Source organism: Babylonia areolata, chromosome 3 (assembly GCF_041734735.1).
Source record: "Babylonia areolata isolate BAREFJ2019XMU chromosome 3, ASM4173473v1, whole genome shotgun sequence".
Lineage (NCBI taxonomy): Eukaryota > Metazoa > Mollusca > Gastropoda > Neogastropoda > Buccinidae > Babylonia > Babylonia areolata.
Genome location: NC_134878.1, coordinates 48,975,913 through 48,994,003, shown reverse-complemented (window position 1 = coordinate 48,994,003; position 18,091 = coordinate 48,975,913). Strand labels below are relative to the sequence as shown.

General features: G+C 42.4%; 1 protein-coding gene across 2 annotated transcripts in view; it reads right to left on the bottom strand.

Annotated features, from left to right (window-relative positions):
- The window catches only part of LOC143280056 (sperm flagellar protein 2-like), a 79,374-nt gene that overhangs the window by 11,578 nt on the left and 49,705 nt on the right, over positions 1 to 18,091 (bottom strand). For both annotated transcript variants that reach the window (XM_076584545.1, XM_076584546.1), the window contains exons 28-36: positions 16,180 to 16,484; positions 13,797 to 14,001; positions 10,979 to 11,165; positions 10,215 to 10,304; positions 8,258 to 8,396; positions 6,114 to 6,213; positions 4,859 to 4,966; positions 3,726 to 3,854; positions 1,063 to 1,245 (exon numbers count right to left, since the gene is read on the bottom strand). In XM_076584545.1, coding sequence (XP_076440660.1) covers positions 1,063 to 1,245; positions 3,726 to 3,854; positions 4,859 to 4,966; positions 6,114 to 6,213; positions 8,258 to 8,396; positions 10,215 to 10,304; positions 10,979 to 11,165; positions 13,797 to 14,001; positions 16,180 to 16,484 — 1,446 coding nt within the window. The remainder of the gene's footprint in view (positions 1 to 1,062; positions 1,246 to 3,725; positions 3,855 to 4,858; positions 4,967 to 6,113; positions 6,214 to 8,257; positions 8,397 to 10,214; positions 10,305 to 10,978; positions 11,166 to 13,796; positions 14,002 to 16,179; positions 16,485 to 18,091) is intronic.

Genomic DNA, 18,091 nt, shown 5'->3' with positions numbered 1-18,091 from the left:
CGTACTGTTCACCCTCTCGTACTGTTCCCTAACTCACCCTGTCGTACTGTTCACCCTGTCGTACTATTCCCTAACTCACCCTGTCGTACTGTTCACCCTGTCGTACTGTTCACCCTGTCGTACTGTTCCCTAACTCACCCTGTCGTACTGTTCACCCTGTCGTACTGTTCCCTAACTCACCCTGTCGTACTGTTCACCCTGTCGTACTGTTCCCGAACTCACCCTGTTGTACTATTCCCTAACTCATCCTGTTGTACTGTTCCCTAACTCACCCTGTCGTACTGTTCACCCTGTTGTACTGTTCCCGAACTCACCCTGTTGTACTATTCCCTAACTCATCCTGTTGTACTATTCCCCAACTCACCCTGTCGTACTGTTCCCTAACTCACCCTGTCATACTGTTCCCTAACTCACCGTGTTGTACTGTTCCCTAACTCACCCTGTCATAATGCTCCCTAACTCACCCTGTCGTACTGTTCCCTAACTCACCCTGTCATACTGTTCCCCAACTCACCCTGTCGTACTGTTCCCTAACTCACCCTGTCGTACTGTTCCCCAACTCACCCTGTCGTACTGTTCCCTAACTCACCCTGTCATACTGTTCCCTAACTCACCGTGTTGTACTGTTCCCTGACTCACCCTGTCATAATGCTCCCTAACTCACCCTGTCGTACTGTTCCCTAACTCACCCTGTCATAATGCTCCCTAACTCACCCTGTCGTACAGTTCCCTAACTCACCCTGTCATACTGTTCCCTAACTCACCCTGTCATACTGTTCCCTAACTCACCCTGTCATAATGCTCCCTAACTCACCCTGTCATACTGTTCCCTAACTCACCCTGTCATAATGCTCCCTAACTCACCCTGTTGTACTGTTCCCTAACTCACCCTGTCATAATGCTCCCCAACTCACCGTCATAATGCTCCCTAACTCACCCTGTCGTACTGTTCCCTAACTCACCCTCTCATACAGTTCCCTAACTCACCCTGTCATACTGTTCCCTAACTCACCCTGTCATAATGCTCCCTAACTCACCCTGTCATACTGTTCCCTAACTCACCCTGTCGTACTGTTCCCTGGTGACGAAGCCGGTCTTCTTCTGGTCCATGTCATGGAAGTGGCGCAGGGTGTCCAGCAGCTGGGTCTGGGTGGGGGTGGGGATGGGCCAGGTCAGCGCCAGCAGCAACCGCCGCCAGTCCACATAGTCTCTGTCTGTGGCCAGCGTGCTACTGATCTCTTGGATCTGAAACGGGCGAAAAAAGAAACCACATGGGTTGGTTTTTTTTTGGATTTTGTGGTTGGTTTTTTTTTTCGGGTGGGGTGGGGGTGGGGTGGGTCATCACAGAAGGAATACATTGTTGTATTGTGTTGCGCTGTGTATTTCCTTTCTGATCTGCCAGTATTTACTTTTGTGGCTTGGAATTAATCTGTATCAACTGACTCATTTCCAAAAGAAAAATGGTACACACAAAACCCCAGGTCTTACCTGTGCAGGTGTGACGTGCATGCTACACACAAAACCCCATGTCTCACCTGTGCAGGTGTGATGTGAACAGTACACACAAAACCCCATGTCTCACCTGTGAAGGTATAATGTGAACAGTACACACAAAACCCCATGTATCACCTGTGCAGGTGTGACATGAACAGTACACTCAAAACCCCATGTATCACCTGTGCAGGTGTGACATGAACAGTACACTCAAAACCCCATGTCTCACCTGTGCAGGTGTGATGTGAACAGTACACACAAAACCCCATGTATCACCTGTGCAGGTGTGACATGAACAGTACACTCAAAACCCCATGTCTCACCTGTGCAGGTGTGATGTGAACAGTACACTCAAAACCCCATGTATCACCTGTGCAGGTGTGACATGAACAGTACACTCAAAACCCCATGTCTCACCTGTGCAGGTGTGACATGAACAGTACACTCAAAACCCCATGTATCACCTGTGCAGGTGTGACATGAACAGTACACTCAAAACCCCATGTCTCACCTGTGCAGGTGTGACATGAACAGTACACTCAAAACCCCAAGTCTCACCTGTGCAGGTGTGACATGAACAGTACACACAAAACCCCATGTCTCACCTGTGCAGGTGTGACATGAACAGTACACTCAAAACCCCAAGTCTCACCTGTGCAGGTGTGATGTGAACAGTACACTCAAAACCCCATGTCTCACCTGTGCAGGTGTGATGTGAACAGTACACTCAAAACCCCATGTCTCACCTGTGCAGGTGTGACATGAACAGTACACTCAAAACCCCATGTCTCACCTGTGCAGGTGTGATGTGAACAGTACACACAAAACCCCATGTCTCACCTGTGCAGGTGTGATGTGAACAGTACACTCAAAACCCCATGTCTCACCTGTGCAGGTGTGATGTGAACAGTACACTCAAAACCCCATGTCTCACCTGTGCAGGTGTGATGTGAACAGTACACACAAAACCCCATGTATCACCTGTGCAGGTGTGATGTGAACAGTACACACAAAACCCCATGTCTCACCTGTGCAGGTGTGATGTGAACAGTACACACAAAACCCCATGTCTCACCTGTGCAGGTGTGATGTGAACAGTACACACAAAACCCCATGTATCACCTGTGCAGGTGTGATGTGAACAGTACACACAAAACCCCATGTCTCACCTGTGCAGGTGTGATGTGAACAGTACACACAAAACCCCATGTATCACCTGTGCAGGTGTGATGTGAACAGTACACACAAAACCCCATGTATCACCTGTGCAGGTGTGATGTGAACAGTACACACAAAACCCCATGTATCACCTGTGCAGGTGTGATGTGAACAGTACACACAAAACCCCATGTCTCACCTGTGCAGGCATAATGTGAACAGTACACACAAAACCCCATGTATCACCTGTGCAGGTGTGATGTGAACAGTACACACAAAACCCCATGTATCACCTGTGCAGGTGTGATGTGAACAGTACACATAAACCCCCACATCTCACATGTGTGATGGGAGAACAGTACACACAAACCCAAATGTCTCACCTGTGAAGGTGTGATGTGAACGGTACACATAAAATCCCTATGTCTCACCTGTGCAGATGTGATGTGAACAGTACACACTAAATCCCATGTCTCACCTGTGCAGGTGTGATGTGAGCAGTACACACAAAACCCCACAATACACCTGTGTGGCGGGAGAATGATAAACACAAGCCCCTATGTCTCACCTGTGCAGGTGTGATGTGAGCAGTACACACAAAACCCCACTTCACACCTGTGCGAGGGGAGAATGGTACACACAAGCCCCTATGTCTCACCTGTGCAGGTGTGATGTGAGCAGTACACACAAAACCCCATGTCTCACCTGTGTGAGGGGAGAACGGTACACACAATCCCCTATGTCTCACCTGTGCAGGTGTGATGTACATGTACACACAAAACCCCGTGTCTCACCTGTGCAGGCGTAATGTGAACGGTACACACAAACACTCACATCTCACATGTGTGATGGGAGAACAGTACACACAAACCCAAATGTCTCACCTGTGCAGGTGTGATGTGAACGGTACACATAAAATCCCTATATCTCACCTGTGCAAAGGGAGAACAGCACAAGCAAACCCACACGTCTCACCTGTGCAGGTGTGATGTGAACGGCACACACAAAACCCCACGTCGCACCTGTGCAAAGGGAGAACGGTACGGCACACCACACAAACCACCACATCTCACCTGCGCAGGTGTGATGTGCATCCACATGTCAGGTAACTGCTCCATGCCGTGGGTGACGGACACAGTGTTCTCCAGCGTTTCTGTGAACGACTTGCTGGACATGATGCCGGTGGGCGCGATGGCACTGAACTGAACAGCAACACACGTTTCTTTTAATAATATATTTCTATTTGTATTACTATTTTTGTCACAACAGATTTCTCTGTGTGAAATTCGGGCTGCTCTCCCCCATGGGGAACGTGTCGCTACACTACAGCGCCACCCATTTTAAAAATGTTTTTTCTGCCTGCAATTTTGTTTGTTTTCCTATCGAAGTGGGTTTTTCAACAGAATCTTGCCAGGGACAACCCTTCTGTTGCAATGGGTTCTTTTACATGTACTAGATGCATGCTGCACACGGGACCTCGGTTTATCATCTCATCTGAATGACTAGCGTCCAAACCATCACTCAAGGTCTAGTGGAGGGGGAGAAAATACTGGCAACTGCTGATGTGATTCAACTAGTGCGCTCAGCTTCTCTCGCCTCCAAGGTGGACGCGTTACCTCTGCGCCAACACTCCCAAAATGCTCATGTTTATGTTTCATTGTGTCTTATAAACCTTAAGGTTTTATGACAATAACATATTGTATTCTATTCTTCATATCAACTGGGCTTAGAACTGAATGTTTGATTCAGCTTATTTTTGTTTTGTTTTGTTTTGTACAATGTCTTCCTCACCTCTATGAAATGTTATTACTACAATGGTTGTCAGTTTGACAGAATGGTTACTGTACGTTTCATCCAGGGTGATTTTGTTGTTGGTTTTTTTTTGTACAATGTCTTCCTCACCTCTATGAAACAGTTTTAGAATTTCAATGGTCATCAATTTTGACTGAATGCTTTTTGGTTGTTGTTGTTGCTATTGTTGTTTTTCTTGTTAAAAAAAAAGTTTTCCTCCTCTTTCAAAATGAAGAATCCTAGTCTCTGGCTCTACCAGTCTTGACCATCAACCTATGACACAGAATTCTATGGTTTACCCGGAGAAGAAGGTGAAAAAGAAGAAGACAGGAGATTAAACCCAGCAATATTCTTACATGCAACAAATGCTGCACACACACACACACACACACACACACATGACTGATCGACTCACCTGCTGATAAAGGTTGAACAGCTGTTCAACTGTGAACTGGTCGGGTATGACCTGTTCTGTCAGTTGAGGGATGGAGGGAGGTGACGGTGACTTCAAAACGTGATGGTCCTGTGGGTAAGGAGAACACACACACACACACACACACACACACACACACATGCATGCACAGACCATATGCATACACACACAAGCATGCACACACACACCACACACACACACACACACACACACACACACACACACACACACACACACACACACACACGCATGCACAGACCATATGCATACACACACAAGCATGCACACACACACACACAGCCATTCACACATACATGCAGTGAATGAAAGTAATTGAAATGCTATGATAAACATGTCAAATGTCAAATGACTAACATTTAATAAGCACAATCTGTTAAAACTGTAAAAATCATCTCTCTCTCACACTCACATATACATATACATGCAACACACACAGTACACTAAGCATACACATATAAACACACAAATGCACACAAACACCACACATTAAAAACATACCCGCACACATGCACACACCACATACACTACACACAATCATACAAACACATAAACACACACGAACACCACGCACACACACACACACACACATATATGCATACACACACCACACATGCACACTACACACAAACACACCAAATACACATAGATACACGCAAGTACATATGCACACACACATACCCACATACACATTGTATTGTATTTCTCTTTTTCGTCACAACAGATTTCTCTGTGTGAAATTCAGGCTGCTCTCCCCATGGAGAGCGCGTTGCTAGACTGAGAGCGCCACCCATTTTTTTTGGTAGTTTTTCTGTGTGCAGTTTTATTTGTTTTTCCTATTGAAGTGGAATTTTCTACAGAATTTTGCCAAGGACAACTTTTTTGTTGCTGTGGGTTCTTTTACGTGCGCAAAATGCATGCGGCACACACGACCTTGGTTTATCATCTCATCTGAATGACTAGCGCCCAGACCACCACTCAAAGGTCTAATGGAGGGGGAGAAAATATTGGCGACTGTGCCATGACTCAAACTGTGCTCAGATTCTCTCGCTTCCTAGATGGACGCATTTACCTCTAACACATTTACTCCACACACACACACACACACACACACACACATACATACATGCAAGTATGCATGCACGTGTGCACACACACACACACACACACCCTCCCCACCCTCCATCTTCACAACAAGGCCTTCATACAATTCACGTACCGTATCCACAAAGAAGTCGTCCTGATGAAGAATGACTTGCTCCTTCAACTTCTGACCATTTTCAACGGCATGACGCATCACCTCTGACATGGTGTTGATACTGAAACCATATTATTCCATACCACCAGTCATGTTAAGTGTAAATCTCTTCTGTACAGGCACACATAAACAACGGAAGAGATTTATGCTTAATAGTCTGTGTGTGTGTGTGTGTGTGTGTGTGTGTGTGTGTGTAGTGTGTGTGTTTTGTGTGTGTGTGTGTGTGTGTAGTGTGCAGCATGTAGTGGTGATAATGTGTGTGTTTTGTGTGTGTGTGTTTGTGAATGCATGCGAGTATGTGTGAGGTGTGGACAACAACTGTCCAGCCCACAAACACGATACAACACCAACCATGGAAGTCATTCAATGCTGCCCATCCTCTCACATTTGTAACACGAACAGAACAGAAAAAACAACAACACTTTTTATATAGTGATCTTGTTTCATTCTATAGTTAAACTGTGGAGTTTGGCCAACACAAGCCTTTGCAGCAGCCCTAAGAAATAACTCTGGCACCAGCTGTCAAGGAATGTGAACAATCATCCCCTTCCCAGGCTGATAAACACCATTCTCTCTCTCTCTCTCTCTTTCTCTCTGCCTGTGCTTCCCTGGCTCTCTCCTTGCATGCATGCATGCTGTGACCCCTCTCAGCACTTCCATCCTGACTCTCTTTGAGAGAAGACCTGTCTGCACTGTAGCCTATAGTTTGACCGGAATGAACCTTTTTAAAGTCCAGCCAATGTTCTCTCTCTGTGAATGTTGTGAACGAACCTTACAACAACATTACTACACTGTCTTTCATAATGTATTTATAAAACAAAGCACAGTAATGATAATCAGAATAAGGATTTAAAAAAAAAAAATAATAATAATAACGATAACGATAACAATAATAATAGTGATGATGACGATGATAAATAATAATAATAATAATAATTATAATAATGTTCTTTTTGTAAAGTTTGTTCACGGCACCCAAAAAGAACACTGGTAGGACTCTTTAAACACATTATTCTATTCCACTATACACTACAATACAGAGAGGTTTCAACACAAAGAGAGTCAGGGTGGGAGTCCGTGAGTACATACAAGTAAAGGAGCAGGAGAGGCAGAGACAAAGACAGCGGTGCTATCACAGTGGGAAAGGATGGTCGTTCACGTTCCTGACCTGTGGTGCCAGAGTTGGCGTTGTTGTTGTTTTGGGTTTTTTTGGTAGCACAGACGAAAAAATGGTGACTGCTGGACCTTTTAAAATGAATTCTGTTGGTGGCCAAACTCCACAGTTACCTATGAGACAAAAACTAGCTGCAATTCTGTTGGTGGCCAAACTCCGCAGTTAACTGAGAGACAAAACTAGCTGCAATTCTGTTGGTGGACAAACTCCACAGTTAACTAAGAGACAAAACCAGCTGTGATTCTGTTGGTGGACAAACTCCACAGTTAACTAAGAGACAAAACCAGCTGTGATTCTGTTGGTGGACAAACTCCACAGTTAACTAAGAGACAAAACCAGCTGTGATTCTGTTGGTGGACAAACTCCACAGTTAACTAAGAGACAAAACTAGCTGCAATTCTGTTGGTGGCCAAACTCCGCAGTTAACTATAACACAAAACTAGCTGCGATTCTGTTGGTGGACAAACTCCACAGTTAACTATAAAACAAAAACTAGCTGCGATTCTGTTGGTGGACAAACTCCACAGTTGACTATAAACAAAAACTAGCTGCAATTCTGTTGGTGGACAAACTCCACAGTTAACTATGGGACAAAACTAGCTGCAATTATGTTGGTGGACAAACTTCACAGTTAACTATAAGACAAAACTAGCTGCAATTCTGTTGGTGGACAAACTCCACAGTTAACTGAGAGACAAAACTAGCTGTGATTCTGTTGGTGGACAAACTCCGCAGATAACTATAAGACAAAACTAGCTGCAATTCTGTTGGTGGACAAACTCCGCAGTCAACTATAAGACAAAACTAGCTGCAATTCTGTTGGTGGACAAACTCCACAGTTAACTGAGAGACAAAACTAGCAGTGATTCTGTTGGTGGCCAAACTCCACAGTTAACTATGACACAAAACTAGATCATGACAAGTACAGTACCTTTCCATCTCCTTGAGGAAGCGGGCCCCCACCCAGTCAGTCATGTCCTTGTAGGAGCCGTCAGCTTTCTCTTTGAGGTCCTGCAGGACGGTCATGGAGATCAGCTTGATGAGCTCCAGCCGTGCCCGCGCCGCCACCTCTGTACAGGGACATGACAGGGAATGGTGTTTTTTTTCTTGCTTTTTTTCATCATTATTCGTTCGTGAGCTGCAAATCCCACATTCACTCCTATGTACACACGGGGGCTTTTAGGTGTATGACCATTTTTACCCTGCCATGTAGGCAGCCATACTCCGTTTTCGGAGGTGTGCATGCTGGGTATGTTCTTGTCTCCATAACCCACCAAACGCTGACATGAATCACAGGATCTTTAATGTGCATGTTTCATCTTCTGCTTGCGTATACACACGAAGGGGGTTTAGGCACAAGCAGGTCTGCACATATGTTGACCTGGGAGATAAAAAAATCTCCATCCTTTACCCATCAGGCGCTGTTACCAAGATTCGAACCCGGGACCCTCGGAGTGAAAGTCCAACACTTTAACCACTCGGCTACTGTGCCCATCAAATGGTGGGTTAAAAACGTTAACACTTAAAGGTCCCAAACATAGCCTTTTATGGCTAGAAGGGCGATGGTTTCATATCTAATGTATGTAGGGCTCAGCATGAGAAAGGCTGAGCCCAACCCTCTAGTTCCATTGTTTTAACCTTCCAAACCAAAGCCACGTACCTATTCACCTGGGTAGAGTGTAGAAAACTGGAGTAAGTTCCTTTCACAAGAACACTACACCATGCCAAAACGGGGCCTTGAACCCTGATCACTGGTGATCAACCGTTCAGGAGCAATGTTCTCAGCACACTCTTGCACAGATCAGAGTCTTGGAAAAGTCACCAAAAGCATCAGCCATAACATTCCACAGCCCTTGCCTCTGTGGTATTCTGAAATCTTGTTTTTGGCCAAACACTATTTCAAACACTGACCTCCAGAAAAGAACCTCTGTGGTGGACATCAAAGCTGAGGTCAAGTAAAGAAGATGGTACTGGATAGGACATGTCTTTAGATGCCATCAGATGCATTTCATTGGACACCAGATGCACACACAAAAAAGAGGAAAAGAAAAAGAAAAGAGAAAGCAAAGAAGACCAAGGGAGATATGGTACAGACCACTTGAAAAACGAACCAACGGAAAATGGCTATATGGAGGAAGCTAGCAAAGACAGCACAAGATAAACAGCTGTGAAGATCTGGTGGTGGTATTCAAGAGAGCATCGTACTTGCGGGTAAAGGTGTGCTTGTGGGTAAAATGTACATCAGACAAGGCAAACTGCCTGAAATCCACTCCCAAGAGGAAGAGGTCCACATAAAGACTGGTGACTGAGATCCTAACCTGTGTTTCCATTTTATCTCAGCAACATGACAGGCCTTCATTGACAAGAATACTCATCAGTAGCAGTCAAGAGTTTAAAAAGTTTACCAAAAAAAAGTCACAAAAGGAAATTAAAAGAAAGAAACAACAGGCGCATCAGCTGAGTGGATAAAGCATTGGACTTTCAATCTGAGGGTCCCAGGTTTGAATTTCGATGGCGGCACCTGGTGGGTAAAGGGCGGAGATTTTTCCGATCTCCAAGGTCAACATATGTGCAGACCTGCTAGTGCCTGAACCCCTTTCATGTGTATACACAAGCAGGAGATCAAATACGCATGTTAAAGATCCTGTAATCTATGCCAGCCTTCGGTGGTTTATGGAAAACAAGAACATACCCAGCAAGCACACCCCCGAAAGCAGAGTATGGATGCCTACATGGTTGGGGGAAAAACGGTAATACATGTAAAAGCCCACTTGTGCACATACGAGTGAATGTGGGAGTTGCAACCCATGAATGCAGAAGAAGAAGAGGAAGAAAAAGAAAGAAACAACCCGGCAATTCTGACAAGAAATAACGATCACGTTCGGTACCTTCCTCTTTGACAGCAAAGTAGTATTCCTCGCGCATTCTGTCCCTCGTCAGTTTCTTCTGCTGATCCTCCTCGCTCAGATCTTCAGATACTGCACACCGACAATAACAATAATAACAATGATAATGATAATCAGATGTTGCACAATGATGATAATAATAATAATAATATTACTATACTGCACAATCGTGACAATCATCAGACACTACACAATAATAATAATGATAACAATAATAAAAATGGTAAAACACTGCAAATCATGATAATCATTAGATACTACACAATAAAAAGAAAAAGAAGAACCTGAATACGACTAAAACTAATGATAATAATGATAAGACACTATACATGAACAGTCAGACAACACATCCAATCAAAAATATGATTGTGATTTAATGTCTACAAATTGTGCAGTGCAATCTTTTTTAAAGAAGAAAAAAAAGGAAGTAAAGTGCCATGCAAATCTCTCTCTCTCTCTCTCTCTCTCTCTCTCTCTCTATATATATATATATATATATATATATATATGGGTTGGGTGGGAGGGTTCGGTTGTGCATGTGTGTTGGTGGGTATGTGTATTGGTCATTTACTAAGTATTTAAAGACCCACCCCCAAAAAGAAAACAGGTCAATAAATTGATTATGTATTAATGTACATAATGTGCCATTTAGTACTTTTCCCCCCCAAAAAAAAGAATGAAAAAGAAAAATGCAAAGAAAAGAAAAGAAAAGAAAAGAAAGAAAGAAAGAAAAGAACGACACTCACTGGGCGGCGTTGGCGCCGTGCTCTCCGTGTCCTTCTTGCCCTTCTTGGGGGAAGGGCTGCGACTCTTGCCCTTCTTGCCTCCCTTGCCCTTGGCCATCCTGGCCTTCTCCTTTTCCTTCTCTTTCTCCAACTCCCGCGCCTTCTCCGCCTCCTCCTCCGCCTCCTTGGCAGCCATCTCCACAGCCATCTGCACCATGAGGTTGAAAAAAGGTTCAAGGCTGAAGGTCAGGGTTCCAGTGCATGCACTGATACTCATTCAAACAATAAGCACACACACTCATGTTCAAGCATGAATGCACACACACACACACACACACACACACACACACACACGTTTTAACACAGGCACATACAGGTTGATAACTGCACTTTATGGCAGTGGAATAAGTGAGAAAGGAACAGTTTATACAAGCACTAAAGATTTCACACTAGATCAAGAAAAACCCAGACCACTACTGTAACATCTTGAACACTAAAGTTTTCCAAACAACTGTCCATTCAAAGCAAACAGACATACTTTGGAACTGAGGGTGTTTCCTTTTATTGGGGGTGGGGGGTGGGGGTGGGGGGGCTGGGCGGCCAATGAAGAAAGGCAGTGTGAAACACCCAAAAATGAAAAGGAAAAAGAAAGGACAAAAAGAGAAAAGGAAAAGAAATAAAGAAAAGGAAAAAAAAAAGAGAAATAGGGGTGCTCCGTTGTCTGCATGCAGCTGAGGCCCCACCCTTGAAAAGAAAAAAAAAAGGAAGAGAGAAAAAGAAAAAAAGGCTCAGTTCAAGGCATGGTGAGGACAGTGGTTCAAACCTGTCAAACCATTTTGCTTTATAGTCCAGCCGACCACAAAAGACCGTTTCAGGGATGATTACCCATCAGTTCTTAAAAAAAAAAAAAACAGTTTGGAGAGAACCCAGTATAATGTTAGGTCAAAAACAAATGAAAGCCAAATGCTCGGCTTATTTCAGAGGTCAATATAAGTTTACAGCTTACAGCAAATTGAAAGCTGTATGATCAAATGGTTTCTCCACCGCACTGGGAATTCATTTACAGCTTAGGCTTTTGTGAAGGACCATGACTCTCAAACTAGGAGGCACGATTGCACTGGCTCTAAGGGCCGCAGCCTTGGGGGTCAACTGGCCTTTGGGGACCATCCCAATGCCAACTAATCTGAAGCCCTTTTAGCCGAAAGATTGGGGATGTAACTTGGGTAAGACACTTTCCACTGTAATCAGATTCTAGTCCATATAGTTGGGACAGCAGTTGCCTCCTCTGCTGTTCTGACGGTCATAGTCAGACACGACTGACTGTCAAACATGTTGCTTACAGTCCAAACAACTGCAAAGGGACCAATTCACCCATGTCTCACTCAGTCCATGTGAAATTTGAATCAACTTTAAAATATTGAAAATAACGTGAAAAGATCAAATCAACAAGGTCTGTTTAAGCCCATGTAAAATTTAAATCAAATTCAAAATATTGATTCCCTTCAAGATGTGAAATAGAGTATTTGGGGGACATCCCGGAAAAAGATCTGCAAAGGACAATGGATGACTCTGAGTAATCTTCTCCTTCTTCCTCTTCATTTGTGGGCTGCAGCCCCCACGTTCACTTCTACATACACGAGTGGGCTTTTACGTGTACAACAGTTCTTACCCCGCCATGTAGGCAGCCATGAGTGAGCATGCTGGATATGTTCTCGTTTCCACATCCCACCAAACCTTGACATGGATTACAGGATCTTTAAAACACATATCTGATCTTCTGCTTCTACACACACGAAGGTAAGGCACAAGCAGGATTAAACATATGTCAACTTCGAAGAAAAATCTCCACCCTCTACCCACCAGGCACCATTACCAAGATTTGAACCTGGGACCCTCAGATTGAAAGTCCAACACTTTATCCACTCGGCTATTGCACCCACCATTTGGGTAATGAAATGGTGTTCTGACATGTACAGATCACTGAAAACCAAATCCATCCTTGTGAACCAATGACCACTGGCAAATCTGAGCATTAAAATGGAGTCCTTTGTCCTAATCCAAGAATTAAAACAGCATCATCTTAATCAGTGCAGTAAAATGGTGCCCTAACCCTAACTGGAGCATCAAAATTGTGTCTCAACTTCAAATATTTACCGTCACAGAAAACCAGTTTCCCTTGCTGAGTCTGTCAAACTGCTCTTTCTAGGCCTCTGTCAACATTTTGGAGCATGCATGATATACAAATGGAGGAAAGAAAATGTACGTCTTGATCACAAAAACCTTGAGCAACAATGATGCATCCTTTATATCCACAGCTGGCAACTCAACCAAGTGGTCCCAATCTTCCCATTAGAGCCTACAGCACAGTAAGTTCTGGACAGAAGCTGGCCAGGGGTTGATTTAAAAATCCCACTATGATAAGTTTCTGATGGAGTTTAAACCCACAACCCTCAAGTCATCAATCTGTGATGCGAACTCCACAAACCACAGCAGCTGGTGACAAAAGACATTTAAAATGAAGCGACAGACATTATATACCTGCTTGAGCACTGAGCTCACAGTGCAAACATTGCGAGTTGGAAATCACAGGCACCCAACAAAACAAAAACAAAAAACTGTCATTTTCGCTGCCCATCTCAACGTGCTGCCATTCTAGTGGTGTTAAAACAGTGTGTTAGCTTGTTGTTGCTCCGCTGTCTATGTGTACATGTATGACATGTTTTCTGAATAGAGATTCATTTAAACAAAAACAGTGGGTTAGTCAGGTCCTCTCCAAATTGAACATGTACAAAAAAAAAAAAAAAAAAAAAAAAACCTTAACAGGTCCACATCCACTCACGATCTGTCCAATGGCGGATGTGGCGAAATAGTGGGCGTCAAAGAGCAGCCTTTCATCGGGGTCCTGGGGAGGCAGGGGGCTCTCTGTCCATGGAACTTCATCACTCTTCTTGACGCCCTTCTTGTCTTTCTTGTCCTTGCCTGGCGTCGTGCCTGGCTTGGCTTCAGGGTCAGGGGACACCGGCCGTCGCGGCACCAGTGGGATTCTGTGCACAGGTCAGTTTCAACTGCTTCAAGGAGGTTGTCAAAGCATGTGTGTACCAATATAAAATACAGGTGTCAAAGCATGTGTGTACCAATGTAAAATACAGGTGTCAAAGCATGTGTGTACCAATGTAAAATACAGGTGTCAAAGCATGTGTGTACCAATGTAAAATACAGGTGTCAAAGCATGTGTGTACCAATCTAAAATACAGGTGTCAAAGCATGTGTGTACCAATCTAAAATACAGGTGTCAAAGCATATGTGTACCAATATAAAATACAGGTGTCAAAGAATGTGTGCACCAATATAAAATACAGGTGTCAAAGCATGTGTGTACCAATCTAAAATACAGGTGTCAAAGAATGTGTGTACCAATATAAAATACAGGTGTCAAAGAATGTGTGTACCAATATAAAATACAGGTGTCAAAGCATGTGTGTACCAATATAAAATACAGGTGTCAAAGCATATATGTACCAATATAAAATACAGGTGTCAAAGAATGTGTGCACCAATATAAAATACAGGTGTCAAAGCATGTGTGTACCAATATAAAATACAGGTGTCAAAGAATGTGTGTACCAATATAAAATACAGGTGTCAAAGAATGTGTGTACCAATATAAAATACAGGTGTCAAAGAATGTGTGTACCAATATAAAATACAGGTGTCAAAGAATGTGTGTACCAATATAAAATACAGGTGTCAAAGCATGTGTGTACCAATATAAAATACAGGTGTCAAAGCATGTGTGCACCAATATAAAATATAGGTGTCAAAGCATGTGTGTACCAATATAAAATACAGGTGTCAAAGAATGTGTGTACCAATATAAAATACAGGTGTCAAAGCATGTGTGCACCAATATAAAATATAGGTGTCAAAGCATGTGTGTATAAATAGAAAATATAGGTGCCAGAGCATGTGTGTACCAATATGAAATATAAGTGTCAAAGCATGTCTGTTTCATTACACAATATAGGTGTCAAAACATGTGTGTATGAATAGAAAATATAGGTGCCAGAGCATGTGTGTACCAATATGAAATATAAGTGTCAAAGCATGTCTGTTCCATTACACAATATATGTGTCAAAACATGTGTGTATGAATAGAAAATATAGGTGTCAGAGCATGTGTGTACCAATATGAAATGTAAGTGTCAAAGCATGTCTGTTCTAATACACAATATAGGTGTCAAAACATGTGTGTATGGACAGAAAATGTAGGTGTCAGAACATGTGTGTAAAAATATAAAACATAGGTGTCAAAGCATGTGTGTACTAATATAAAATATAGGTGTCAAAGCCTCTGTGTACCAATATGAAATATAGGTGTCAAAGCATGTGTATACCAATATAAAATATACATATCTGTAGGCCAATGTGCCAAAGCATGTGCGTACGTTACCAATATAAAATATAGGTGTCAAAGCATGTGTGTGCCAATATAAAACATAGATGTCAAAGCATATCTGTACCAATATAAGTATTCATATCTGTAGGCCAATATGTCAAAGCATGTGTGTACCAATAGAAAATATACATATCTGTAGGACAAAGTGTCAAAGCATTTGTGTACCAATATAAAATATTCATATCTTTAGGCTAATGTGTAAAAAAGCTTGCATGTACCAATATAAGAATATATGTATCTGTTGGCCAGTGTGTCAAAACATGTGTTACCAATATAATATATATATATATATATATATATATCTATAGGCCAGTGTGTCAAATCATGTGTGTACGGATATGAAATATTCATATCTGTAGGCCAGTGTGTCAAAGCTTGTGTGTACCAATATAAGATATTTATATTATGTAGGACAATGTGTCAAAGTATGTGTGTACCAATATAAATTATTCATATCTGTAGGCCAATGTGTCAAAGCATGTGTATACCAATATACACATTCAAATCTGTAGGCCAGTGTGTAAAAGCATGTGTGTACCAATATAAGATATTCATATTATGTAGGACAATGTGTCAAAGTATGCGTGTACCAATATAAAATATATGTATCTGTAGGCCAAAGTGTCAAAGCATGTGAGTACCAATATAAAATTCTATTATTACTATTATTATTCTATTCATTTAATTGGATCTTTTTGAAAACATATCATTATCATCATTCTTCTCATTATTATTATTATCATTATTATTACTACACACCACTCACTTGATCCTGATGCCGGCACCGTCTGATGGGGTGGAGGTTTCAGGAACAATATCCTTCTCTTTGCTGCGAGTCCGCTTGCCTTTTGCGGATGGGGTGCGGGATTTCCTGCCTTCCTTGGGGGATTTCAGCTGCTCTTTGGGGGATTTGGACCTGTCCTTCGGTGACTTGGACCGGTCTTTAGGTGACTTTGCCCGTGGCGACTTGGAACGGTCCGATTTGGCAGTACCCGGGGCCTCATCTGAAGTGGGTGTGACAACAGTATCTGAATCTGTCTGCTCCGGCGTTTCTGGTCTCTCTGCTGGAAGCTGCAACATCATCATCATTATCATCATCATCTTTACAAGAAGTTGCAAGATCATCAAGATCATTATCATGATCATCACAGGAGTTCAGGTGTTCAAAAGATGAATTTATTTGGTTGTTGAAAAGAGAAAGATAGTGACAGCTAAGTTGGGGGGAATGAGGGGCGGGGGGAAGCGAGAGAGAGATGAAGAGAGGAAAAGATATCAGACAATAATGATATAATAAATCAGTTAACACACTTGACTGATTACAGAATCAAGAAAGAATGGCATAATTTGGGACGAGGACTGATTCTACACACACACACCCTCTGCAACATTCCCATCAGGAAAAAACCTTTTTTAATTTCTATTTTTTGACTCAGTTTTCAAGAATGCTTTCACAACTGCAAACTCCTAGCTACTCAGCTTGGCAGTGAATAACATTTGTGCCAGAGTTTCCTCCAACAGATCATTGATGAGTTATCTTCCTCAGTACAACTTACTTAACTCTGCTGAACTACACATTTTTCTGCTGTGTATAATATCACCACTAAAGCTGCCGTGGCAGAGTTGAATAAGCGATGGACTTCTGATCCGGTAATCACCAGTAATCAAGGACTGAGGCCCTGTTTCAGCATGGTACTGAGTCCTAGGGAAAGGCACTTTACTCCGCTTTTCCTCACTCCACCCAGGTGTGAAGCCAGTGTGACTTTGGATGCTGAAGGTTAACATGGTGGAAGGGGGGGACTGGCCTCTGCTGTCCTGTGCCTGGCCCACGACACAGTGGATGTAAATTCACTGCCCCCATGGCTTCCAAAAAGGCTACAGAACCTTAAGGCCAGACATGGCAGTGAAATTCTGACCAAAATCATGATTTTTTGTGATTTTCGTTTTTTCGCATAATTTGCTTCTTCAACATCTAATCTTTATAGTCTGTTTCACCTGGGTACTATATTCACTTAAATAAAGCTTTAAACAGCATCAACATGTGTGATTTCTTGTGAGTACAAGCACATCTCTTTCTTTTCCTGTTTTCTCAGTTTTGTGTTTTGTCCTCGTAATACCATTTTTCAAAATGCTAATGCTCAAAAACTTTAAAAGATAGCATGTTCAAACTGAGTACTTTATTTCTTTATGTATTCATCTTTATTATAGTGCAGTGGTTTGTATAGTACTAGTAAAAGAATGAATATACACTCATTTGGAAAAAATGATGTCAAGGAATTTATACTCATTTCAACAACAACAACAACAAAAATGTATTTATTCAAATTCCAAAATACCACTGCACTATAATAAAGAACAAATACAAATAAATCAAATAAAACAAACAGAAATAACATATCTATAAAGGTACCAAAGTTCTAAGCTTTTAATTTTTTTGTTTGTTGGCCATTTTGGATTCGTTTCCATGGAAACCGTCACGACAAATTGCACAAAATGACCTTTTTAGACATGTTTAGTCCAATATCTTTGCATACCATGTCACAGAAAGCCATAAACTTCAAGTTTATTTCATACGTTTTTGTACTACCGTGTCTGGCCTTAAATCTTTTATTTCATATCACTAGAAATGTAACATACCAGCCATTAAGCCTGTCTGGTTCCTCAACCACTAGTTCAAACAG